We start from the raw sequence: 26,232 nt of genomic DNA on the forward strand, positions 1-26,232 counted from the left end.
TGCGAGCTCTCTGACGTTGCCTTGTTGCTCTCTCCCATCCTCCTTTCTCCGTTCTTGGCTGTCTCCGAACAGCTGCCAGTTTCGGATGACTTCGTCGAGCCCTTCACCCCTGCACCCTTAAGACGATACCCTTTACGACGGGTTCTGCAAGACGCTCGAATTCGCAAAAGACGGACATCATTGAACAATCGTCGAGGAAACAATGATGAAGAAACGATTGTTCCTCTATCCCTTTTATCGTTTCGATTGCCTTTCATTTTTTTCATTATATTTTCTTGTTATGTACCTTTTTTTTTTTAGAAAAAAGCACTTGAAAAAATTAATTAATATATTTTACACATTTTAAAAGTTTCATAAGTTCTACTAATTTTCGATTATGTACAATTTTGTGTATGAGAAGACTTTTCAGAGATAGATTTTTTCCCTAAAATATATTTTTCACTTAGAAAATAAGAATTTGTAACCGTTTTCCCTAAATCACTGCAATGCACTTGAACGCAGTTAATGTCTTACACGTTTCTTCGTTCCAAATCCGCGCTTTAAAGTGAAAAGTAGAGGATTCTCGAAGAAACGCTGAGTTATGGAACGGTGCGCGATGTTCCCGAATTTAATCGTCGTCGTTGAGCTACACGACGTCGACGCGAGACCGAGTAACAGGAAGGAAAAATACGTGTATAAGGAGAGAGATGTTGAGAAAGGGAGAGGTCCGTTAGTCCAAGCTCGCCTTTTGGGAAACACGATACCACGTCAGAGGCAGCGGCGCTCCAGCCATTAGCTATTTACGGAAATGGCTTGGCAAATGGGCCGTGGAGCCAAAGTTGCTTCACGATTTTCGTTTAGCCAAAGAAAAGAAAGAAGTCGATATGGCTATTTTTTTTCTGCTCTCGAAGAAACGACGACGACGGGGTGGCAGCAACGAAAGGGTTGCCGAAGGATAGAACAACATGGTGCTCTCTTTTATTTCAGGCTGAACGACGCTGCCTGTTCGTGCGTGCTTCGCTACGTGGAAAATCATACGCAACGTTGATGGCGAGGGAGGCCGAAACGATTTTTACTCTTCCTTCGTCGTTCTTTTTACATCCGTTCCATCAGGTCCCTCGAACGGTCGACGAATATATGACGTAGGCGATCTTTCGTCGCCAGAAATGTGCGTTTTTTTTTTTTTTTTTTTTAAGAATAGATCTCGATGTTTTGACATGTTAAAAGACCATCTCTAATGGAGAAAGCTACAAACTTTTTTAAAAGAAAATAAACCATATAACAAAATTAAAATCTAATATTATAATCTATTATCTGCATATAATCTGCTTTGTTATAAAAAATATTAATAATTTTGAATTTAGTAAAAGAGATTAATATTTTTATTTATTACAATGTTATATTTATTACAATATTATAAACTTTATATTCTATCAATATATAGCAGCAATACGAAAAATCAGACGATACGAGATTTTATTGAAAATATTGTTGAAGATTTTTTTAAAAATGGCAAGATTTATAAAATCTGCGATTTAACTGCATTCTAAAGTTAAACGCTTAAGCAATATTATTCCGATCACATGATGGAGTATTATAAATTGACGCATTTTCGATACTTATTGATCATACAGTTCTCTCTCACTCTCTATCTCTCTCGCGTTTTGCGTCCCGCACAGCTCATAAATTTTTCAGAAGACTGAAATCTTCGATCGCGTGCACTAATCTCACAGACAGATGCCACGCAATGCCTCGCAAAACCGATTACGAGAGAGTAGATCGGTATACATCGCGCGGTAAAAAGACCTCCGAAAGAATGGAAATGGGGCTGTTAAATCCTTCCAAATGCCTATCCGTGGATAAAACGCGATGTCCCTCCTCGCTAGGCGAGGGACACACTCATCTACCGTAACTAAATAGATTTTCTCTTCCCCTTGAAATTATCCTCATTGTTCGCATATCCAGCCTCTCTACTATGTATGGATTCTCGTAATGATGCATCAGAGAACATATACAACGGATTATTATTTCTTTTCTCAGATTCGATAAGACGCAATTTACTTCGCTCAACAAACAGCGATTGTGAATCTAAGAGATATCAATATATAGATTCACAAATATTATTTTTGAATTGAATTTTGATAAATATTATTTATTTCTTATTTTTTACTTTTAGTTTACATATTTTTAGTACCTGATTTATTACTTATTTTATTACTTTATTATTCTGATTTTATTACTTACTTTATTATTTTATTTTTTTACTTTTATTACTTATTATTTTATTACAGAGGAAAAATTTTCGTTTCTTTCATTGACACAAGGTCTAAAAAAATTCGCGACGCCGAATGCAAATTTCAGTCAGTCGCAGTCGCGTCTCGTCGTCGCAATTCAACATTTGCCTAATGAGCATGTTAATCGACGTTAATTCGACGACAGACCTTAGGTCGTACGTAAGCGTCTCAACGGGTCTTATTGACAAGCCTCGCGTATATACCGAGCGACTCCGAAGCTCGAGCTGAAACAATGGCTCCTCGTGTGTGGTCCTGGTTCTGTGGACTGCGAAGACGACTCCTCGCATCCCATGTCCATGTGTCCAATTTCAGGCACGTCGATGGAAAATGAATGTCGCGTGTAGCGCAATTAATATTCCGCGTTGCCCCTCGGGGATGACATGATTTATCGCGCAAATATTTGCCAAATTAGGAATCTTTCCTCCTCATCCGTTATGCACTTCGCTACAGAAGGCAAATGATACCAGTGGGTGACGAGATGAGCAAGAGCGAATAAAAAAAAAGTGACTTATACTTATTACAACACCTGTTGAATAGAACACAGACATTTTTCTATTCTGCCTCGATCGACAATTATCTCATCCTGTTTATCGTATGCTACGCGGAAGATGAATGTCTTCAGAAACATCATGAAAGCGTCTGAAGAGGTTTCTATCTTGCAAATATATTTTTAAGCTTTTATATCATTTGATTAAGAAGATTCTGTTTCTCCTTTGCATTATCACCCATCTCGCTCGTATTTCGCCTGTAATTCAACAATCGGCTTTAAAAGATACTCCGCCTTTCGATTATTATTCAAACCGAGAAGAACATCGACACACAGCCAAACAGTATACGACTCCATTTATCCTCGTTGCTCGGCCATCAAGGTCAGGCGTGATCCTGTCACGTCATATATCATCGTTAAGACGTACCAGGAATACCAGTTAAGGGTTAAAAGCAGCCTTTATCAATCCAGGGCCGAGCCCTCAGGGTCTTTCTCATACGTCTATCGCCGGATGTGCATTTCCATTAATTCAACCGCCTGTTATAACCAGACTTTAAACGGTCGGCGTAGAAATGATCGCCGTCTTCTGCAGAATTTTCCGCGGGGGCGAGAAACGGTATTTACGGGATGTGCAATTACCCCAAGCGCGTCATCGACAATTCGGAAGAAGGATCTCTCGACGTTCGGGAAGATCGTTCTGCTCAATTCGCAACGACGATCTTCTCGGAAAACCATCTATGGCGTCTCGTAATCGCTAGGCGGCAATGAGTCATGCTCGGAAGTCTAGAAGATCGTGTGAGCATTCTTGGCAATTTTCTTCTCGCGGCATCCTCCTTCGATGCACCGTCGTTGTGTCTGGGAATATACGTCGTTTATATACGTCGAATGTGCCTCGCAAATCGATCGTGCTGGCCGCCAAACGATCACGATAATTTGCCGTGGTCTGGTTCGTCCTACCTGCCGGTAATGACAGTCGCCGGAGGCCTCGTGGAATTCGTGGGAGGCTTAATTTCGTTAAATGGTCCACGAAGGTACACGAGGAGAAGGGAAGACGGTGACGTACCTGAGCAAGTTCCGATCATGGATCATGGATCATGATGGACATCTTTGATCTTTCTGAACGACGAAACATCATTTAAGTTTCCACGAATAGTTTATCGCCATTTTCGTTTCTCTTCCGAACTATCCATCACAGTACAGATCCATTAATCTTGATGCGAAGGAGATGTCTCTAACTGACCTTGAAAAGTGTCTCACATAAATTATAACGTGTCCAACGTGAAAGAGTGCATTGTTATCTCATTGAACCGAATTATTTTTAAAAAGGAAAAAAAAAAGAAAATAATACAAAGACAGGTCACACAGAACATCCACGACATATGAAATATGGTGTCTATAGTAACGAAAAAAATTGCAATTCAAATGCATAACATGACGCGCCTGGAAGATTCTAATGGAATTCTCTAACACGTACGCGGAAAAATTTGTAATTTGCTCGCTCCGGGGTCGGCTAGTATCTCGGGCGAATTCAATTTTCCCGTATATGCAGATACATAACCGAGAGCCTGGCTGGGTCACTTTAATCCCCCCGCCTCAATGGCGCTCATTATTCTTTCAAGACCGTTTCCAAGAGGTATTTCAATGCGAATAACTTATGTACGTGCCGGGGCAGTCACCTGCTACACGGCCGCCCGCGAGAGATGCTTTCTCTCTCTCTCTCTCTCTCTCTCTCTCTCTCTCTCTCTCTCTCTCTCTCTCTCTCTCTCTTTTGGTGCATTTTATGCACGTGCAGGTGCATTGTAACCACGGCAATCGCCGAAGTTAGAATCGCTTGCTTGCTTGCTTGCTTGCGTGGGAGGCTAAGAGAACCGCTCTCTCGAGAAGGAGACGCGGCGCGCGAGATGAAGGCAAAGGAGGTTCTTGACTGGCTGAGGTCAGGTCAGGCTAGAAGGAGATGGTGGATATTTCGCCGACGGATGATCCGGCTCCGGCCTTCACCCGCGCGCCTTTGCGTCTTCCAACCCGTCTCTCTCTCTCTCTTCTTCCTCCCATTAGCATTCACCCTGTCTGCCAGATAATTACATGGAGTTGTAACTTCTCCGTGCCAGAGAGACAGCGGAAGGACCGAGTATTTGCGATACCGGACCGATCATTAATATCGACATGATTATCTCTGACCGAAAGCGTCGTAGACCGTGCGAAATTTATGCTCGATCGAAGCGATCGATTAAAGAGACATTCGCTTCTTGTCGCGATTAAAATTAAATTAATATTTGCCGACAAAATTAATGTTTGTGTAAAGACGTTTACATTTTGATTATAATAATATTCTATATTTAATCAAAGAGAATAGAAAGCAATATAATTCGATGAGTGTAAATCCGTAATTCTGAATCATCATTTTTATCACACGCGTTACAGCGTGAGTAATCAATCGATGATGTTTCTCCCTTCGTCTTGATACTTAAGAGCACACATCAGCTTGGACCGTTTTTATTTAGTCGACGGAATGTCTCTCGCAGAACGTAATAACCAATAACGGCCGAGAGTCGAGTTGATATTACAGCGGGGGTGTGTTTTAATCTAAAGCATATCGGGGTGGACGCGGTAGTAAGAGTGTGCGTACACACACGTCACCTTGCGAGCCAAGGGTACTTCAGCTAACTATTCGGAGGGTGAAGCGAGAGACGAGCTATAGCACTCTGTGCACCCCGCGCGCTCCCTACCCCATTCCCGCCCGCCCTAAAGATTGATGGTGACACCACACCAGGGCTTGGCGTAAGTCATCCGCGTAAGGAAAAAGAAAGTTTAAAGTTTCCCGCCTGAACATGCATCGGCCCTTAAATATCCTTAAATTTAATGATATCTAAGATAGAAGGGTAGCGTGTAAGCGCGCGCTATTCCAAACTTTGCCATTTCAGTCGCCGTAAAGTTTTAAATGTGCTGCGGAAACATGGCGCGCGAGCGCGCTTAATTACCAAGTGAATTAAAAGAAGCGAAATTGAAGTCCGTGCAGTTTGATGGACAGCACTCGATTAAAATATTAAAATCACCGTCACGTTCCGGATCGTTAACAAACTAAACCGCGCGATGTGTCCCTTAATTCCTCGCGTATAAAAATATAATATATGTATATAGTTATAATTATACGTGTAATATATTTATATAGTTAATTATCAGTATGTAACTCGATATATTGCTGTATGCGTTTAACAATAATTTATTTTAAACAGTTTCTATTCCTCTGCCTGTTCTACTGTAACGCGAGCCTGATATTATTGTATGCATGTATGCATTGGCTGGTATGGAATTATCTCGTATTTAATTAATCGTTGTTTGGGCTTTATTGCGTTCGGCTTATTATGGCGAAATAGCAAAATTATTGAACGTAGAACACCGCATTATATTAAATTTAGAGAGGACAAATTCTCTTCTAATTATCTTCCAATACTAAATTATCATGACATCGCGACATAATAAATCCGTTTGCAAATATCTCAACATCTCAAAATATTTACCGTAAAGATAATCTTATAAAACGTATAAAACGTACTGTCCTTTATATACTTGTTAAACAATGTTTTTAATTCTTTAATAGAAATTTATTTATTCACTAAGCTATGTATGATTTATGCTAACTTATATGCTATTGATTTATGCTAACTTATATTTCTTTTTTGTTTCAGGTATGTACACTTCTCTACAAACAAAGCAAGCGATTAACGATAACACAATCCGTAAGTGCATTTAATTAGATATACGAAATTAATTCCCTTTATTAATTAGTACTAAAATGACCGAGAGTTGAGGATTATTTAAGAGATCAGTTTCTCATATGCATACAAGAAAAAAAAGACGACTAATCTATAAAATATTTTGACCGTTTTTATAATTTATATTATATATCGTAATAATATTAATTATAAGTTTATAAAATACATCGTAATAAAATATGACTTGTGGAGAATTAAAAAAATATTTAGCCATGAAAATTATTGTTTTGATTAGAAAAGATTAATGCTGCTAAATTGATTAGTAATAATGTAATGAAAAAATGCGGAAATCTGAAATTAATTACATTAACTTTTTTAAATGTTATTTATTATTAATGAGAGAATTTTACTTATTTCTATTACAGTCAAATACATCATGTGTTAACAAATATAAATAAGTAAAAATTTTATATTTGAATTTACGTATCTTTAGTATAATACATTTGAAAAATTATTTTTCTGTCATAATACATTGTTATTATACAAAAGAAACACATAAAACAATACATAAAACAGATGCAGATATAAAAAAATATATTTTCGATGCTTTAAATGCGATTAGTAAAATAATTAATAAATTTTGTGGTTAAAAAGAAAATCAATAATAACTCATCAAAGGCGTTAATGTTTTCTTACTTATTCAAGGTGACTTAAGTTGCTAGTAATAAAATTAACTGACACTATCGTTATCGGAATTTATTTTTAAATCTGTGATGCTTGCAGAATCCTTGTCCGTTAAACTTGAATGCTCGACAACCTGTATTTACATACAGAACGATTGTAAAAGTAAAAAATTTAATCAATATGAGAAAATTTTTCTTTAAAAAGTTTTTTAGGTATTAGAATTATTTGTATATCGAAACTGTTGTCAGGTTTCTTGTTATTCGTAAGTTACAGTATTTCAGAACGGAATATTATTTAGAATAATATTATTTCGAAAATTCTTCCTTGAATGAATAATTTGAATTTTATTTAATATTTATATTAATTTAATATTGACATGATGTTAACTATAAATGAAAGTGACTCGAATATTTATAATATTTATAAAACATATATGATTTTTTTAAATATATGCTTTATATACAAAAATATATATGTGCAATTCAAAGAAGATAAAATAGTAATATTCTATGTAATATTCAGATTTACCGTTATTAGCCTTTTCTATGTTGATTTCCTAATTTGCATTGATACCATGAATATCTTTCAAGTGTTGCTTTATGGAGACTGAGCAATATTTTTGATTACAAATCTTGCATTCGAATCCATATTGTTCCAATTTCTCGAAATATTCTTGCAATAAGTTTTCTTTGTCTTCGTTGTTTACATTTATTTGATGAATGTGTAAATGTGCAGTCAAATCGTACGATGGACGAATATAAATTGATCCACATATAGCACATTTGAAATTGTTTTCGATTATACAATAGTCCCCCGCAAGGTTGTCTTTTTTCGGCACTGTCCTCATGTCTGCTTTCTATTATGGAACGCGCTTTACTAAAAATAACACTAAGAATAATTTACCACCTACAACATAAGAACTATTTTATCGAGAAATATTTAGAGAAACTAAAGTCGGGAAAAGTCATGAAAATATTATTCTCTATGCTAAAATATAAATATTGATACTATACAATTCAAATATGCTTAACATCTTATACTGCTTTTTTTATATTGCTTATTTTTTATTATTCGATAATTTTAGATTTAAACTCTAGAAAAGAACACGCATAATATCTACATATAACAGATTAAAAAGTAAAATTTATTAGCAAAGAAGATACAGCAAATATCAATATGATTTATTTTTTAAATTATTATTACTTCTGTCTTATGGATAATTAAAAAAATATTTATTGTGAGAAAATTATTTCTATGGTCGTTATTACCTTAACCGAGCATTACGATGCGATGCGCGTCAGCTTAGAAACAGGAAACGGGAAACCCGTAGAGAGAGCCCAGTGACGACGTGACTAATCTCATGTTTAACGAGGGAATCGACGATGTTTTAAATTAAAAGGCAACCGTAAAAAATCTCTGATGAAGGGAGAAGGGTTCTCGATATATATATACGAATATAGTAAACACTCAGATGGGGATCCCGGTTTTTTTCTCTCTCCTAACTCTATACCTGTCCTCTGTCGCGACATACGGAAAGCGACGAGTTAAAGCGTCCGCGATGCTCGCGCGCAACATCACGAAGGATGAAAATCCTATCGGGTTTACAACCTGTCCTAGGACATCTGTCCACGATTCCATCGGCCCACTTCGTCAGCATCCTAGCGCCCGTTCTGCTTGTTTACAAATTGACTTTATAAGAGACGGTGATTTCTCTCTACCTCAAATAGAATCGGCTGTTGATATTTACGACATACGGTTAACCGCGGGTCAGATCTTCCGAAAGCCAAGGATTTCATCATTATAATCGTTACGGTCCAACCTCTTCTTTGGCGTATCTTTTCGCCGCATTATATTCTTTGAGAGAAAACGAGCGTAACTTCCTGTCTCATTAACAACTTTTCAATTAAAACGAAAGGAGTGATGAAATCATGAAATTAAATAAGAAAGTTTACGGCATTTTTCATTCGATTATTGCTTTAGATATTTATACACGGACTTAATTTATGCCATAAAATAATCAGTAATTTCTAATTAACGAACCGATAATCGTGAAACTGTCAGAATTTCTACAATCATATGGTATTTGTTGAAAAGATGAAATGTAGCAGATATTTGGACGAAAATGATATTTGAAGTAAAAAAAAGAAAAATTTACGTAAAAACTTTTTTATACCAGGCTTATAAATGGCTAATGTCAAATAATAAAAAATATGTTTGTCACCCTTCTCTAATGATTCTTTTTACTATATAATATTTGAAATAATTTCAAATATTATTTTAAATGGGGATTTCTGACAAATCTTTTAAAATTATTATCTTAGCAAATTAATCATATTTTATAATATTATTCCCCATATATTTCTACCTGCCATTCTCACGGCACAAATAGATTTACCAATAATATTTCATTTAAACGCGAAACCACGATTTGATAAACTAAATGATTACTTTCAATGGTATGGCATTTGAAATATGGCTATCGCTGATTTTAACGCATTAATGCACATATAGATACCTCTCATAATTTCGCGCCGACACGCATGCCTCGAATGATTGCTATCGATTTGCAATCTGGGACTGTGTATCTCGGATTTTATCGAAAGAATCGCGCGTAAATAACGGAGTTTCGCGAACCATGGCACCGACGTATTATTTATCTCGATTTGCAGTCGTCGAGATGCATTTGCAAGAACGAACGGCTTCATCGGCGGGAGGAGACGGAAGGTATACGCGCAATCAGCAAATCCTGCGGATAATGCGGATAATCGGCTATATCGTTGAGAAAACGTATCATTACCGGCGCGCGGATAAAGTACATGTCGAGAACAATCTGGCGAAACGTCGCGGCTTTATGAAAAATTATTGCATTTGCGCGCGTGCACTCGCTCTCGCAAATGCAACTATCTGCCGAATTAAAAATCACTTAGCGGTTAGAAAGCTCTAGGGATAATTGCGAAACCGGTTCTACATATATATATATATATATATATATATATATATATATATATGTATATATATACGCGGCTGGTATCCTTTCTCACGATTCATCCCACGCACATTGTGCGCTAGAAGCTTTCTTCTCACTTGAGCAAAGAGCATTTATATATTGATATCGCATGTTAATGAAAGCCGAATGCGTCTCTTCGTCTCGCCGTCTCGCGTGTTCATCTCTTCATAGTTGAGGATCGCGATATGTAATTTTTAACACTGCGTCGCGGATGTTAATTAACTTTTATTTATTTATTAGTTCCGACGAATCGATTATGCGATAATGAAGTAATTAATGATCAATCGTTTCCGATATTTTGTAAAATTTAATATACTAGAACAACACAAGCGCGCGCTACGCGCGCGCCATTCTTTGATTTCATATTTTAAAAAATAATTATTAAAATAATAATATTTTTTTGACAGAATCAACTGATAACTGTCAAAAAATATTAATCGAGTTTAAAATACCATAACATATTATTTTAAACAAATTATTATTTTAATTTTTAAAATATATTATTTAAAAACTTAATTAACAAATTGGCGCTTAAATCAGCTGATTTCTGTCAAAAAATATTACTAAAGCATTCATTTGCTAATTAAATTTCAGAGTAATAATACGTTATAAAAATTAAAGTAGTAATGTTGATAATACTTTATCCTCGATTAATACTTTTTGACAGAAATCAGCTGATAACTGTCAAAAATAATAACCGAGTTTAAAGTAGCTAATTTCTATAAAAAAATATTAATAAATCTTCTCGTCCATAAAATCGTAATTAGTCTCGACGTTGTGATTATCTCGATTATCAAAACAGTCTTACAGAAAATTCTATTTTTTTTGTTCGCACTTGTTTTAGATTTAAATACTGAATTTTTATGCATTGCATAATTAATTAATATATACTTCTTTATGTATTGATTGCAATGCATGCATAAAAATATGTGAATTAATTATGCAATGCATAAATATTCATTACTTAAATCTTTAACAGAAAACCAAAAAAATAGAATTATATACAAGAATCTTTCGAACAAAATATCTATGCTTCTATCAGATTCATGCGTCTGTACACACACATCCAACACACTGCAGTCTCGCGCGAGACTGACCGCAAGACTCTGAGCAGCGGTATCGCCAAGCGCACCCGACACCCTACACATCCTCCACGCTGCGCATCTCGCGCGAGACTGATTCTCGAGACATTGTGATTGCGAGACTGATCGTCAGTCTCGCGCGAGGCGCGCAGCGTGGTAGACGTATGGGCTGTGTTTGGCGATACCGCTGCACAGAGTCTTGCGGTCAGTTTCGCGCGAAACGTGCAGCGCGATGGATGTGTGTGTATGTACAGACGAACGAATCTAATAGAAATGCAGATATTTTGATCGAAAGATTCTTGTAGAAAATTCTATTTTTTTTAATTCTCTGTTAAAGATATAAATAATAAATATTTATGCATTGCATAATTAATTGACATATTCTCAGGCATGTATTGCAATCAAGGCATAGAAAAATATATATTAATTAATTATGCAATACATAAAAATTCAGTATTTAAATTAAAACAGAAGTGCGAACAAAATAGAATTATCTATAAGAATCTTTTGTGAATAGAGATAATCATAACGTCGAGATATGATTTTATAGACGAAAGTATTTATTAATATTTTTTCATAGAAGTATCGATTTCCAATATTTTAAGACGAGCCAAAAATTCATCGATTATACATTTTAATAGTACATTGATTACAGAATCTTTTGGTACCAAGCAGACAACAGCGTACAAATTTTTTAATACGATAAACATAAAATAAGGATGTGTCGCACAGGGTCCGCGTCAAAAAAGTATCGATTTCTAATATTTTAAGACGAGCCAAAAATTCATCGATTATACATTTTAATAGTACATTCATTACAGAATCTTTTGGTACCAGGCAGACAACAGCGTACAAATTTTTTAATACGATAAACATAAAATAAGGATGCGTCGCACAGGGTCCGCGTCAAAAAAGTATCGATTTCTAATATTTTAAGACGAGCCAAAAATTCATCGATTATACATTATAATAGTACATTGATTACAGAATCATTTGGTACCAAACAGACACCAGCGTACAAATTTTTTAACTTGATAAACATAAAATAAGGATGCGTCGCACAGGGTCAGCGGTAATAAGTATCGATTTCCAATATTTTAAGACGAGCCAAAAATTCATCGATTATACATTTTAATAGTACATTGATTATAGAATCTTTTGGTACCAACCAGACAACAGCGTACAAATTTTTTAACTTGATATACATAAAATAAGATTGCGTCGCATGTGATCAGCGGTAAAAAAGTATCGATTTCTAATATTTAAAGACGAGCCAAAAATTCATCGATTATACATTTTAATAGTACATTGATTACAGAATCATTTTGTACCAAACAGACACCAGCGTACAAATTTTTTAATACGATAAACATAAATTAAGGATGCGTCGCACAGGGTCCGCGTCAAAAAAGTATCAATTTCTAATATTTTAAGACGAGCCAAAAATTCATCGATTATACATTTTAATAGTACATTTATTACAGAATCATTTGGTACCAAACAGACACCAGCGTACATACTTTTTCATTTGCTATACATAAAATAAGGATGCGTCGCACAGGGTCCGCGTCAAAAAAGTATGAATTTTTAATATTTTAAGACGAGCCAAAAATTCATCGATTATACATTTTAATAGTACATTCATTACAGAATCTTTTGGTACCAGGCAGACAACAGCGTACAAATTTTTTAATACGATAAACATAAAATAAGTATGCGTCGCAAAGGGTCAGCGGTAAAAAGTATCGATTTCCAATATTTTAAGACGAGCCAAAAATTCATCGATTATACATTTTAATAGTACATTGATTACAGAATCACTTGGTACCAAACAGACACCAGCGTACAAATTTTTTAACTTGATATACATAAATTAAGGTTGCGTCGCATGGGGTCAGCGGTAAAAAAGTATCGTTTTCTAATATTTAAAGACGAGCCAAAAATTCATCGATTATACATTTTAATAGTACATTGATTACAGAATCATTTGGTACCAAACAGACACCAGCGTACAAATTTTTTAATACGATAAACATAAATTAAGGATGCGTCGCACAGGGTCCGCGTCAAAAAAGTATCAATTTCTAATATTTTAAGACGAGCCAAAAATTCATCGATTATACATTTTAATAGTACATTGATTACAGAATCTTTTGGTACCATGCAGACACCAGCGTACAAATTTTTTAATACGATAAACATAAAATATGGTTGCGTCGCATAGAGTCAGCGATAAAAAGTATCGATTTCCAATATTTTAAGACGAGCCAAAAATTCATCGATTATACATTTTAATAGTACATTCATTACAGAATCATTTGGTACCAAACAGACACCAGCGTACAAACTTTTTCATTTGCTATACATAAAATAAGGATGCGTCGCGCAGGGTCCGCGTCAAAAAAGTATGAATTTCTAATATTTTAAGACGAGCCAAAAATTCATCGATTATACATTTTAATAGTACATTCATTACAGAATCTTTTGGTACCAGGCAGACAACAGCGTACAAATTTTTTAATACGATAAACATAAAATAAGGATGCGTCGCACAGGGTCCGCGTCAAAAAAGTATCGATTTCTAATATTTTAAGACGAGCCAAAAATTCATCGATTATACATTATAATAGTACATTGATTACAGAATCATTTGGTACCAAACAGACACCAGCGTACAAATTTTTTAACTTGATAAACATAAAATAAGTATGCGTCGCACAGGGTCAGCGGTAATAAGTATCGATTTCCAATATTTTAAGACGAGCCAAAAATTCATCGATTATACATTTTAATAGTACATTGATTATAGAATCTTTTGGTACCAACCAGACAACAGCGTACAAATTTTTTAACTTGATATACATAAAATAAGATTGCGTCGCATGTGATCAGCGGTAAAAAAGTATCGATTTCTAATATTTAAAGACGAGCCAAAAATTCATCGATTATACATTTTAATAGTACATTGATTACAGAATCATTTTGTACCAAACAGACACCAGCGTACAAATTTTTTAATACGATAAACATAAATTAAGGATGCGTCGCACAGGGTCCGCGTCAAAAAAGTATCAATTTCTAATATTTTAAGACGAGCCAAAAATTCATCGATTATACATTTTAATAGTACATTGATTACAGAATCTTTTGGTACCATGCAGACACCAGCGTACAAATTTTTTAATACGATAAACATAAAATATGGTTGCGTCGCATAGGGTCAGCGGTAAAAAGTATCGATTTCCAATATTTTAAGACGAGCCAAAAATTCATCGATTATACATTTTAATAGTACATTGATTACAGAATCATTTGGTACCAAACAGACAACAGCGTACAAATTTTTTAACTTGATATACATAAAATAAGATTGCGTCGCATGGGATCAGCGGTAAAAAAGTTTCGATTTCTAATATTTAAAGACGAGCCAAAAATTCATCGATTATACATTTTAATAGTACATTGATTACAGAATCATTTGGTACCAAACAGACACCAGCGTACAAACTTTTTCATTTGCTATACATAAAATAAGGATGCGTCGCACAGGGTCCGCGTCAAAAAAGTATGATTTCTAATATTTTAAGACGAGCCAAAAATTCATCGATTATACATTTTAATAGTACATTGATTACAGAATCATTTGGTACCAAACAGACAACAGCGTACAAATTTTTTAACTTGATATACATAAAATAAGATTGCGTCGCATGGGATCAGCGGTAAAAAAGTTTCGATTTCTAATATTTAAAGACGAGCCAAAAATTCATCGATTATACATTTTAATAGTACATTGATTACAGAATCATTTGGTACCAAACAGACACCAGCGTACAAACTTTTTCATTTGCTATACATAAAATAAGGATGCGTCGCACAGGGTCCGCGTCAAAAAAGTATGATTTCTAATATTTTAAGACGAGCCAAAAATTCATCGATTATACATTTTAATAGTACATTCATTACAGAATCTTTTGGTACCAGGCAGACAACAGCGTACAAATTTTTTAATACGATAAACATAAAATAAGGATGCGTCGCACAGGGTCCGCGTCAAAAAAGTATCGATTTCTAATATTTTAAGACGAGCCAAAAATTCATCGATTATACATTTTAATAGTACATTGATTACAGAATCTTTTGGTACCATGCAGACACCAGCGTACAAATTTTTTAATACGATAAACATAAAATAAGTATGCGTCGCAAAGGGTCAGCGGTAAAAAGTATCGATTTCCAATATTTTAAGACGAGCCAAAAATTCATCGATTATACATTTTAATAGTACATTGATTACAGAATCACTTGGTACCAAACAGACACCAGCGTACAAATTTTTTAACTTGATATACATAAATTAAGGTTGCGTCGCATGGGGTCAGCGGTAAAAAAGTATCGTTTTCTAATATTTAAAGACGAGCCAAAAATTCATCGATTATACATTTTAATAGTACATTGATTACAGAATCATTTGGTACCAAACAGACACCAGCGTACAAATTTTTTAATACGATAAACATAAATTAAGGATGCGTCGCACAGGGTCCGCGTCAAAAAAGTATCAATTTCTAATATTTTAAGACGAGCCAAAAATTCATCGATTATACATTTTAATAGTACATTGATTACAGAATTATTTGGTACCAAACAGACACCAGCGTACAAACTTTTTCATTTGCTATACATAAAATAAGGATGCGTCGCACAGGGTCCGCGTCAAAAAAGTATGAATTTCTAATATTTTAAGACGAGCCAAAAATTCATCGATTATACATTTTAATAGTACATTGATTACAGAATCATTTGGTACCAAACAGACACCAGCGTACAAATTTTTTAACTTGATATACATAAATTAAGGTTGCTTCGCATGGGGTCAGCGGTAAAAAAGTATCGTTTTCTAATATTTTAAGACGAGCCAAAAATTCATCGATTATACATTTTAATAGTACATTTATTACAGAATCATTTGGCACCAAACAGACACCAGCGTACAAACTTTTTCATTTGCTATACATAAAATAAGGATGCGTCGCACAGGGTCCGCGTCAAAAAAGTATGAATTTCTAATATTTTAAGACGAGCCAAAAATTCATCGATTATACATTTTAATAGTACATTCATTACAGAATCTTTTGGTACCAGGCAGACAACAGCGTACAAATTTTTTAATACGATAAACATAAAATAAGGATGCGTCGCACAGGGTCCGCGTCAAAAAAGTATCGATTTCTAATATTTTAAGACGAGCCAAAAATTCATCGATTATACATTTTAATAGTACATTGATTACAGAATCTTTTGGTACCATGCAGACACCAGCGTACAAATTTTTTAATACGATAAACATAAAATAAGTATGCGTCGCAAAGGGTCAGCGGTAAAAAGTATCGATTTCCAATATTTTAAGACGAGCCAAAAATTCATCGATTATACATTTTAATAGTACATTGATTACAGAATCACTTGGTACCAAACAGACACCAGCGTACAAATTTTTTAACTTGATATACATAAATTAAGGTTGCGTCGCATGGGGTCAGCGGTAAAAAAGTATCGTTTTCTATTATTTAAAGACGAGCCAAAAATTCATCGATTATACATTTTAATAGTACATTTATTACAGAATCATTTGGCACCAAACAGACACCAGCGTACAAACTTTTTCATTTGCTATACATAAAATAAGGATGCGTCGCACAGGGTCCGCGTCAAAAAAGTATGAATTTCTAATATTTTAAGACGAGCCAAAAATTCATCGATTATACATTTTAATAGTACATTCATTACAGAATCTTTTGGTACCAGGCAGACAACAGCGTACAAATTTTTTAATACGATAAACATAAAATAAGGATGCGTCGCACAGGGTCCGCGTCAAAAAAGTATCGATTTCTAATATTTTAAGACGAGCCAAAAATTCATCGATTATACATTTTAATAGTACATTGATTACAGAATCTTTTGGTACCATGCAGACACCAGCGTACAAATTTTTTAATACGATAAACATAAAATAAGTATGCGTCGCAAAGGGTCAGCGGTAAAAAGTATCGATTTCCAATATTTTAAGACGAGCCAAAAATTCATCGATTATACATTTTAATAGTACATTGATTACAGAATCACTTGGTACCAAACAGACACCAGCGTACAAATTTTTTAACTTGATATACATAAATTAAGGTTGCGTCGCATGGGGTCAGCGGTAAAAAAGTATCGTTTTCTAATATTTAAAGACGAGCCAAAAATTCATCGATTATACATTTTAATAGTACATTGATTACAGAATCATTTGGTACCAAACAGACACCAGCGTACAAATTTTTTAATACGATAAACATAAAATAAGGATGCGTCGCACAGGGTCCGCGTCAAAAAAGTATCGATTTCTAATATTTTAAGACGAGCCAAAAATTCATCGATTATACATTTTAATAGTACATTGATTACAGAATCTTTTGGTACCATGCAGACACCAGCGTACAAATTTTTTAATACGATAAACATAAAATAAGTATGCGTCGCAAAGGGTCAGCGGTAAAAAGTATCGATTTCCAATATTTTAAGACGAGCCAAAAATTCATCGATTATACATTTTAATAGTACATTGATTACAGAATCACTTGGTACCAAACAGACACCAGCGTACAAATTTTTTAACTTGATATACATAAATTAAGGTTGCGTCGCATGGGGTCAGCGGTAAAAAAGTATCGTTTTCTAATATTTAAAGACGAGCCAAAAATTCATCGATTATACATTTTAATAGTTCATTGATTACAGAATCATTTGGTACCAAACAGACACCAGCGTACAAATTTTTTAATACGATAAACATAAATTAAGGATGCGTCGCACAGGGTCCGCGTCAAAAAAGTATCAATTTCTAATATTTTAAGACGAGCCAAAAATTCATCGATTATACATTTTAATAGTACATTGATTACAGAATCTTTTGGTACCATGCAGACACCAGCGTACAAATTTTTTAATACGATAAACATAAAATATGGTTGCGTCGCATAGAGTCAGCGATAAAAAGTATCGATTTCCAATATTTTAAGACGAGCCAAAAATTCATCGATTATACATTTTAATAGTACATTCATTACAGAATCATTTGGTACCAAACAGACACCAGCGTACAAACTTTTTCATTTGCTATACATAAAATAAGGATGCGTCGCGCAGGGTCCGCGTCAAAAAAGTATGAATTTCTAATATTTTAAGACGAGCCAAAAATTCATCGATTATACATTTTAATAGTACATTCATTACAGAATCTTTTGGTACCAGGCAGACAACAGCGTACAAATTTTTTAACTTGATATACATAAATTAAGGTTGCTTCGCATGGGGTCAGCGGTAAAAAAGTATCGTTTTCTAATATTTAATGACGAGCCAAAAATTCATCGATTATACATTTTAATAGTACATTGATTACAGAATCATTTGGTACCAAACAGACACCAGCGTACAAATTTTTTAATACGATAAACATAAATTAAGGATGCGTCGCACAGGGTCCGCGTCAAAAAAGTATCAATTTCTAATATTTTAAGACGAGCCAAAAATTCATCGATTATACATTTTAATAGTACATTGATTACAGAATCTTTTGGTACCATGCAGACACCAGCGTACAAATTTTTTAATACGATAAACATAAAATAAGTATGCGTCGCACAGGGTCAGCGGTCAAAAGTATCGATTTCCAATATTTTAAGACGAGCCAAAAATTCATCGATTATATATTTTAATAGTACATTGATTACAGAATCATTTGGTACCAAACAGACACCAGCGTACAAATTTTTTAACTTGATATACATAAATTAAGGTTGCTTCGCATGGGGTCAGCGGTAAAAAAGTATCGTTTTCTAATATTTAATGACGAGCCAAAAATTCATCGATTATACATTTTAATAGTACATTGATTACAGAATCATTTGGTACCAAACAGACACCAGCGTACAAATTTTTTAATACGATAAACATAAATTAAGGATGCGTCGCACAGGGTCCGCGTCAAAAAAGTATCAATTTCTAATATTTTAAGACGAGCCAAAAATTCATCGATTATACATTTTAATAGTACATTTATTACAGAATCATTTGGTACCAAACAGACACCAGCGTACATACTTTTTCATTTGCTATACATAAAATAAGGATGCGTCGCACAGGGTCCGCGTCAAAAAAGTATGAATTTTTAATATTTTAAGACGAGCCAAAAATTCATCGATTATACATTTTAATAGTACATTCATTACAGAATCTTTTGGTACCAGGCAGACAACAGCGTACAAATTTTTTAATACGATAAACATAAAATAAGTATGCGTCGCAAAGGGTCAGCGGTAAAAAGTATCGATTTCCAATATTTTAAGACGAGCCAAAAATTCATCGATTATACATTTTAATAGTACATTGATTACAGAATCACTTGGTACCAAACAGACACCAGCGTACAAATTTTTTAACTTGATATACATAAATTAAGGTTGCGTCGCATGGGGTCAGCGGTAAAAAAGTATCGTTTTCTAATATTTAAAGACGAGCCAAAAATTCATCGATTATACATTTTAATAGTACATTGATTACAGAATCATTTGGTACCAAACAGACACCAGCGTACAAATTTTTTAATACGATAAACATAAATTAAGGATGCGTCGCACAGGGTCCGCGTCAAAAAAGTATCAATTTCTAATATTTTAAGACGAGCCAAAAATTCATCGATTATACATTTTAATAGTACATTGATTACAGAATCTTTTGGTACCATGCAGACACCAGCGTACAAATTTTTTAATACGATAAACATAAAATATGGTTGCGTCGCATAGAGTCAGCGATAAAAAGTATCGATTTCCAATATTTTAAGACGAGCCAAAAATTCATCGATTATACATTTTAATAGTACATTCATTACAGAATCATTTGGTACCAAACAGACACCAGCGTACAAACTTTTTCATTTGCTATACATAAAATAAGGATGCGTCGCGCAGGGTCCGCGTCAAAAAAGTATGAATTTCTAATATTTTAAGACGAGCCAAAAATTCATCGATTATACATTTTAATAGTACATTCATTACAGAATCTTTTGGTACCAGGCAGACAACAGCGTACAAATTTTTTAATACGATAAACATAAAATAAGGATGCGTCGCACAGGGTCCGCGTCAAAAAAGTATCGATTTCTAATATTTTAAGACGAGCCAAAAATTCATCGATTATACATTTTAATAGTACATTGATTACAGAATCTTTTGGTACCATGCAGACACCAGCGTACAAATTTTTTAATACGATAAACATAAAATAAGTATGCGTCGCAAAGGGTCAGCGGTAAAAAGTATCGATTTCCAATATTTTAAGACGAGCCAAAAATTCATCGATTATATATTTTAATAGTACATTGATTACAGAATCATTTGGTACCAAACAGACACCAGCGTACAAATTTTTTAACTTGATATACATAAATTAAGGTTGCTTCGCATGGGGTCAGCGGTAAAAAAGTATCGTTTTCTAATATTTAATGACGAGCCAAAAATTCATCGATTATACATTTTAATAGTACATTGATTACAGAATCATTTGGTACCAAACAGACACCAGCGTACAAATTTTTTAATACGATAAACATAAATTAAGGATGCGTCGCACAGGGTCCGCGTCAAAAAAGTATCCATTTCTAATATTTTAAGACGAGCCAAAAATTCATCGATTATACATTTTAATAGTACATTTATTACAGAATCATTTGGTACCAAGCAGACAACAGCGTACAAACTTTTTCATTTGCTATACATAAATTAAGGATGCGTCGCATGGGATCAGCGGTAAAAAACTATCGATTTCTACTATTTAAAGACGAGCCAAAAATTCATCGATTATACATTTTAATAGTACATTGATTACAGAATCATTTGGTACCAAACAGACACCAGCGTACAAATTTTTTAACTTGATATACATAAATTAAGGTTGCGTCGCATGGGGTCAGCGGTAAAAAAGTATCGTTTTCTAATATTTAAAGACGAGCCAAAAATTCATCGATTATACATTTTAACAGTACATTCATTACAGAATCTTTTGGTACCAGGCAGACAACAGCGTACAAATTTTTTAATACGATAAACATAAAATAAGGATGCGTCGCACAGGGTCCGCGTCAAAAAAGTATCGATTTCTAATATTTTAAGACGAGCCAAAAATTCATCGATTATACATTTTAATAGTACATTGATTACAGAATCTTTTGGTACCATGCAGACACCAGCGTACAAATTTTTTAATACGATAAACATAAAATAAGTATGCGTCGCAAAGGGTCAGCGGTAAAAAGTATCGATTTCCAATATTTAAAGACGAGTCAAAAATTCATCGATTATACATTTTAATAATACATTGATTACAGAATCATTTGGTACCAAACAGACACCAGCGTACAAATTTTTTAATACGATAAACATAAATTAAGGATGCGTCGCACAGGGTCCGTGTCAAAAAAGTATCAATTTCTAATATTTTAAGACGAGCCAAAAATTCATCGATTATACATTTTAATAGTACATTGATTACAGAATCATTTGGTACCAAACAGACACCAGCGTACAAACTTTTTCATTTGCTATACATAAAATAAGGATGCGTCGCACAGGGTCCGCGTCAAAAAAGTATGAATTTCTAATATTTTAAGACGAGCCAAAAATACCGCTGATCCCATCGATTATACATTTTAATAGTACATTCATTACAGAATCTTTTGGTACCAGGCAGACAACAGCGTACAAATTTTTTAACTTGATATACATAAATTAAGGTTGCTTCGCATGGGGTCAGCGGTAAAAAAGTATCGTTTTCTAATATTTAATGACGAGCCAAAAATTCATCGATTATACATTTTAATAGTACATTGATTACAGAATCATTTGGTACCAAACAGACACCAGCGTACAAATTTTTTAATACGATAAACATAAATTAAGGATGCGTCGCACAGGGTCCGCGTCAAAAAAGTATCAATTTCTAATATTTTAAGACGAGCCAAAAATTCATCGATTATACATTTTAATAGTACATTGATTACAGAATCATTTGGTACCAAACAGACACCAGCGTACAAATTTTTTAATACGATAAACATAAAATATGGTTGCGTCGCATAGAGTCAGCGATAAAAAGTATCGATTTCCAATATTTTAAGACGAGCCAAAAATTCATCGATTATACATTTTAATAGTACATTCATTACAGAATCTTTTGGTACCAGGCAGACAACAGCGTACAAATTTTTTAATACGATAAACATAAAATAAGGATGCGTCGCACAGGGTCCGCGTCAAAAAAGTATCGATTTCTAATATTTTAAGACGAGCCAAAAATTCATCGATTATACATTTTAATAGTACATTTATTACAGAATCATTTGGTACCAAACAGACACCAGCGTACAAACTTTTTCATTTGCTATACATAAAATAAGGATGCGTCGCACAGGGTCCGCGTCAAAAAAGTATGAATTTTTAATATTTTAAGACGAGCCAAAAATTCATCGATTATACATTTTAATAGTACATTGATTACAGAATCTTTTGGTACCAGGCAGACAACAGCGTACAAATTTTTTAATACGATAAACATAAAATAAGGATGCGTCGCAGAGGGTCCGCGTCAAAAAAGTATCGATTTCTAATATTTTAAGACGAGCCAAAAATTCATCGATTATACATTTTAATAGTACATTGATTACAGAATCTTTTGGTACCATGCAGACACCAGCGTACAAATTTTTTAATACGATAAACAAAATAAGTATGCGTCGCAAAGGGTCAGCGGTAAAAATTATCGATTTCCAATATTTTAAGACGAGCCAAAAATTCATCGATTATACATTTTAATAGTACATTGATTACAGAATCACTTGGTACCAAACAGACACCAGCGTACAAATTTTTTAACTTGATATACATAAATTAAGGTTGCGTCGCATGGGGTCAGCGGTAAAAAAGTATCGTTTTCTAATATTTAAAGACGAGCCAAAAATTCATCGATTATATATTTTAATAGTACATTGATTACAGAATCATTTGGTACCAAACAGACACCAGCGTACAAATTTTTTAATACGATAAACATAAATTAAGGATGCGTCGCACAGGGTCCGCGTCAAAAAAGTATGAATTTCTAATATTTTAAGACGAGCCAAAAATTCATCGATTATACATTTTAATAATACATTGATTACAGAATCATTTGGTACCAAACAGACACCAGCGTACAAACTTTTTCATTTGCTATACATAAAATAAGGATGCGTCGCACAGGGTCCGCTTCAAAAAAGTATGAATTTCTAATATTTTAAGACGAGCCAAAAATTCATCGATTATACATTTTAATAGTACATTCATTACAGAATCTTTTGGTACCAGGCAGACAACAGCGTACAAATTTTTTAACTTGATATACATAAATTAAGGTTGCTTCGCATGGGGTCAGCGGTAAAAAAGTATCGTTTTCTAATATTTAATGACGAGCCAAAAATTCATCGATTATACATTTTAATAGTACATTGATTACAGAATCATTTGGTACCAAACAGACACCAGCGTACAAATTTTTTAATACGATAAACATAAAATAAGTATGCGTCGCACAGGGTCCGCGTCAAAAAAGTATCGATATCTAATATTTTAAGACGAGCCAAAAATTCATCGATTATACATTTTAATAGTACATTGATTACAGAATCATTTGGTACCAAACAGACACCAGCGTACAAACTTTTTCATTTGCTATACATAAAATAAGGATGCGTCGCACAGGGTCCGCGTCAAAAAAGTATGAATTTCTAATATTTTAAGACGAGCCAAAAATTCATCGATTATACATTTTAATAGTACATTCATTACAGAATCTTTTGGTACCAGGCAGACAACAGCGTACAAATTTTTTAACTTGATATACATAAATTAAGGTTGCTTCGCATGGGGTCAGCGGTAAAAAAGTATCGTTTTCTAATATTTAATGACGAGCCAAAAATTCATCGATTATACATTTTAATAGTACATTGATTACAGAATCATTTGGTACCAAACAGACACCAGCGTACAAATTTTTTAATACGATAAACATAAATTAAGGATGCGTCGCACAGGGTCCGCGTCAAAAAAGTATCAATTTCTAATATTTTAAGACGAGCCAAAAATTCATCGATTATACATTTTAATAGTACATTGATTACAGAATCTTTTGGTACCATGCAGACACCAGCGTACAAATTTTTTAATACGATAAACATAAAATAAGTATGCGTCGCACAGGGTCAGCGGTCAAAAGTATCGATTTCCAATATTTTAAGACGAGCCAAAAATTCATCGATTATATATTTTAATAGTACATTGATTACAGAATCATTTGGTACCAAACAGACACCAGCGTACAAATTTTTTAACTTGATATACATAAATTAAGGTTGCTTCGCATGGGGTCAGCGGTAAAAAAGTATCGTTTTCTAATATTTAATGACGAGCCAAAAATTCATCGATTATACATTTTAATAGTACATTGATTACAGAATCATTTGGTACCAAACAGATACCAGCGTACAAATTTTTTAATACGATAAACATAAATTAAGGATGCGTCGCACAGGGTCCGCGTCAAAAAAGTATCAATTTCTAATATTTTAAGACGAGCCAAAAATTCATCGATTATACATTTTAATAGTACATTTATTACAGAATCATTTGGTACCAAGCAGACAACAGCGTACAAACTTTTTCATTTGCTATACATAAATTAAGGATGCGTCGCATGGGATCAGCGGTAAAAAACTATCGATTTCTACTATTTAAAGACGAGCCAAAAATTCATCGATTATACATTTTAATAGTACATTGATTACAGAATCATTTGGTACCAAACAGACACCAGCGTACAAATTTTTTAACTTGATATACATAAATTAAGGTTGCGTCGCATGGGGTCAGCGGTAAAAAAGTATCGTTTTCTAATATTTAAAGACGAGCCAAAAATTCATCGATTATACATTTTAATAGTACATTGATTACAGAATCATTTGGTACCAAACAGACACCAGCGTACAAATTTTTTAATACGATAAACATAAATTAAGGATGCGTCGCACAGGGTCCGCGTCAAAAAAGTATCAATTTCTAATATTTTAAGACGAGCCAAAAATTCATCGATTATACATTTTAATAGTACATTGATTACAGAATCATTTGGTACCAAACAGACACCAGCGTACAAACTTTTTCATTTGCTATACATAAAATAAGGATGCGTCGCACAGGGTCCGCGTCAAAAAAGTATCAATTTCTAATATTTTAAGACGAGCCAAAAATTCATCGATTATACATTTTAATAGTACATTCATTACAGAATCTTTTGGTACCAGGCAGACAACAGCGTACAAATTTTTTAATACGATAAACATAAAATAAGGATGCGTCGCACATGGTCCGCGTCAAAAAAGTATCGATTTCTAATATTTTAAGACGAGCCAAAAATTCATCGATTATACATTTTAATAGTACATTGATTACAGAATCTTTTGGTACCATGCAGACACCAGCGTACAAATTTTTTAATACGATAAACATAAAATAAGTATGCGTCGCAAAGGGTCAGCGGTAAAAAGTATCGATTTCCAATATTTAAAGACGAGCCAAAAATTCATCGATTATACATTTTAATAATACATTGATTACAGAATCATTTGGTACCAAACAGACACCAGCGTACAAATTTTTTAATACGATAAACATAAATTAAGGATGCGTCGCACAGGGTCCGCGTCAAAAAAGTATCAATTTCTAATATTTTAAGACGAGCCAAAAATTCATCGATTATACATTTTAATAGTACATTGATTACAGAATCATTTGGTACCAAACAGACACCAGCGTACAAACTTTTTCATTTGCTATACATAAAATAAGGATGC

General features: G+C 33.9%; 1 protein-coding gene across 12 annotated transcripts in view; it reads left to right on the plus strand.

The window, feature by feature from the left end:
* Ten-m (teneurin transmembrane protein Ten-m) overlaps nucleotides 1-26,232 on the plus strand; it is an 856,961-nt gene that overhangs the window by 748,379 nt on the left and 82,350 nt on the right. For 2 of the 12 annotated variants that reach the window (XM_083036716.1, XM_083036718.1), the window contains exon 2: nucleotides 6,447-6,497. The exons of the other annotated variants lie outside the window; for them this stretch is intronic. In XM_083036716.1, the coding sequence (XP_082892842.1) occupies nucleotides 6,447-6,497 (51 nt within the window). The remainder of the gene's footprint in view (nucleotides 1-6,446; nucleotides 6,498-26,232) is intronic. 12 annotated transcript variants of the gene reach the window in all.

The sequence above is a fragment of the Prenolepis imparis genome, unplaced genomic scaffold (assembly GCF_030444845.1).
Source record: "Prenolepis imparis isolate NDT839.2.m4 unplaced genomic scaffold, iyPreImpa1.0 SCAF_4, whole genome shotgun sequence".
Classification (NCBI taxonomy): domain Eukaryota; kingdom Metazoa; phylum Arthropoda; class Insecta; order Hymenoptera; family Formicidae; genus Prenolepis; species Prenolepis imparis.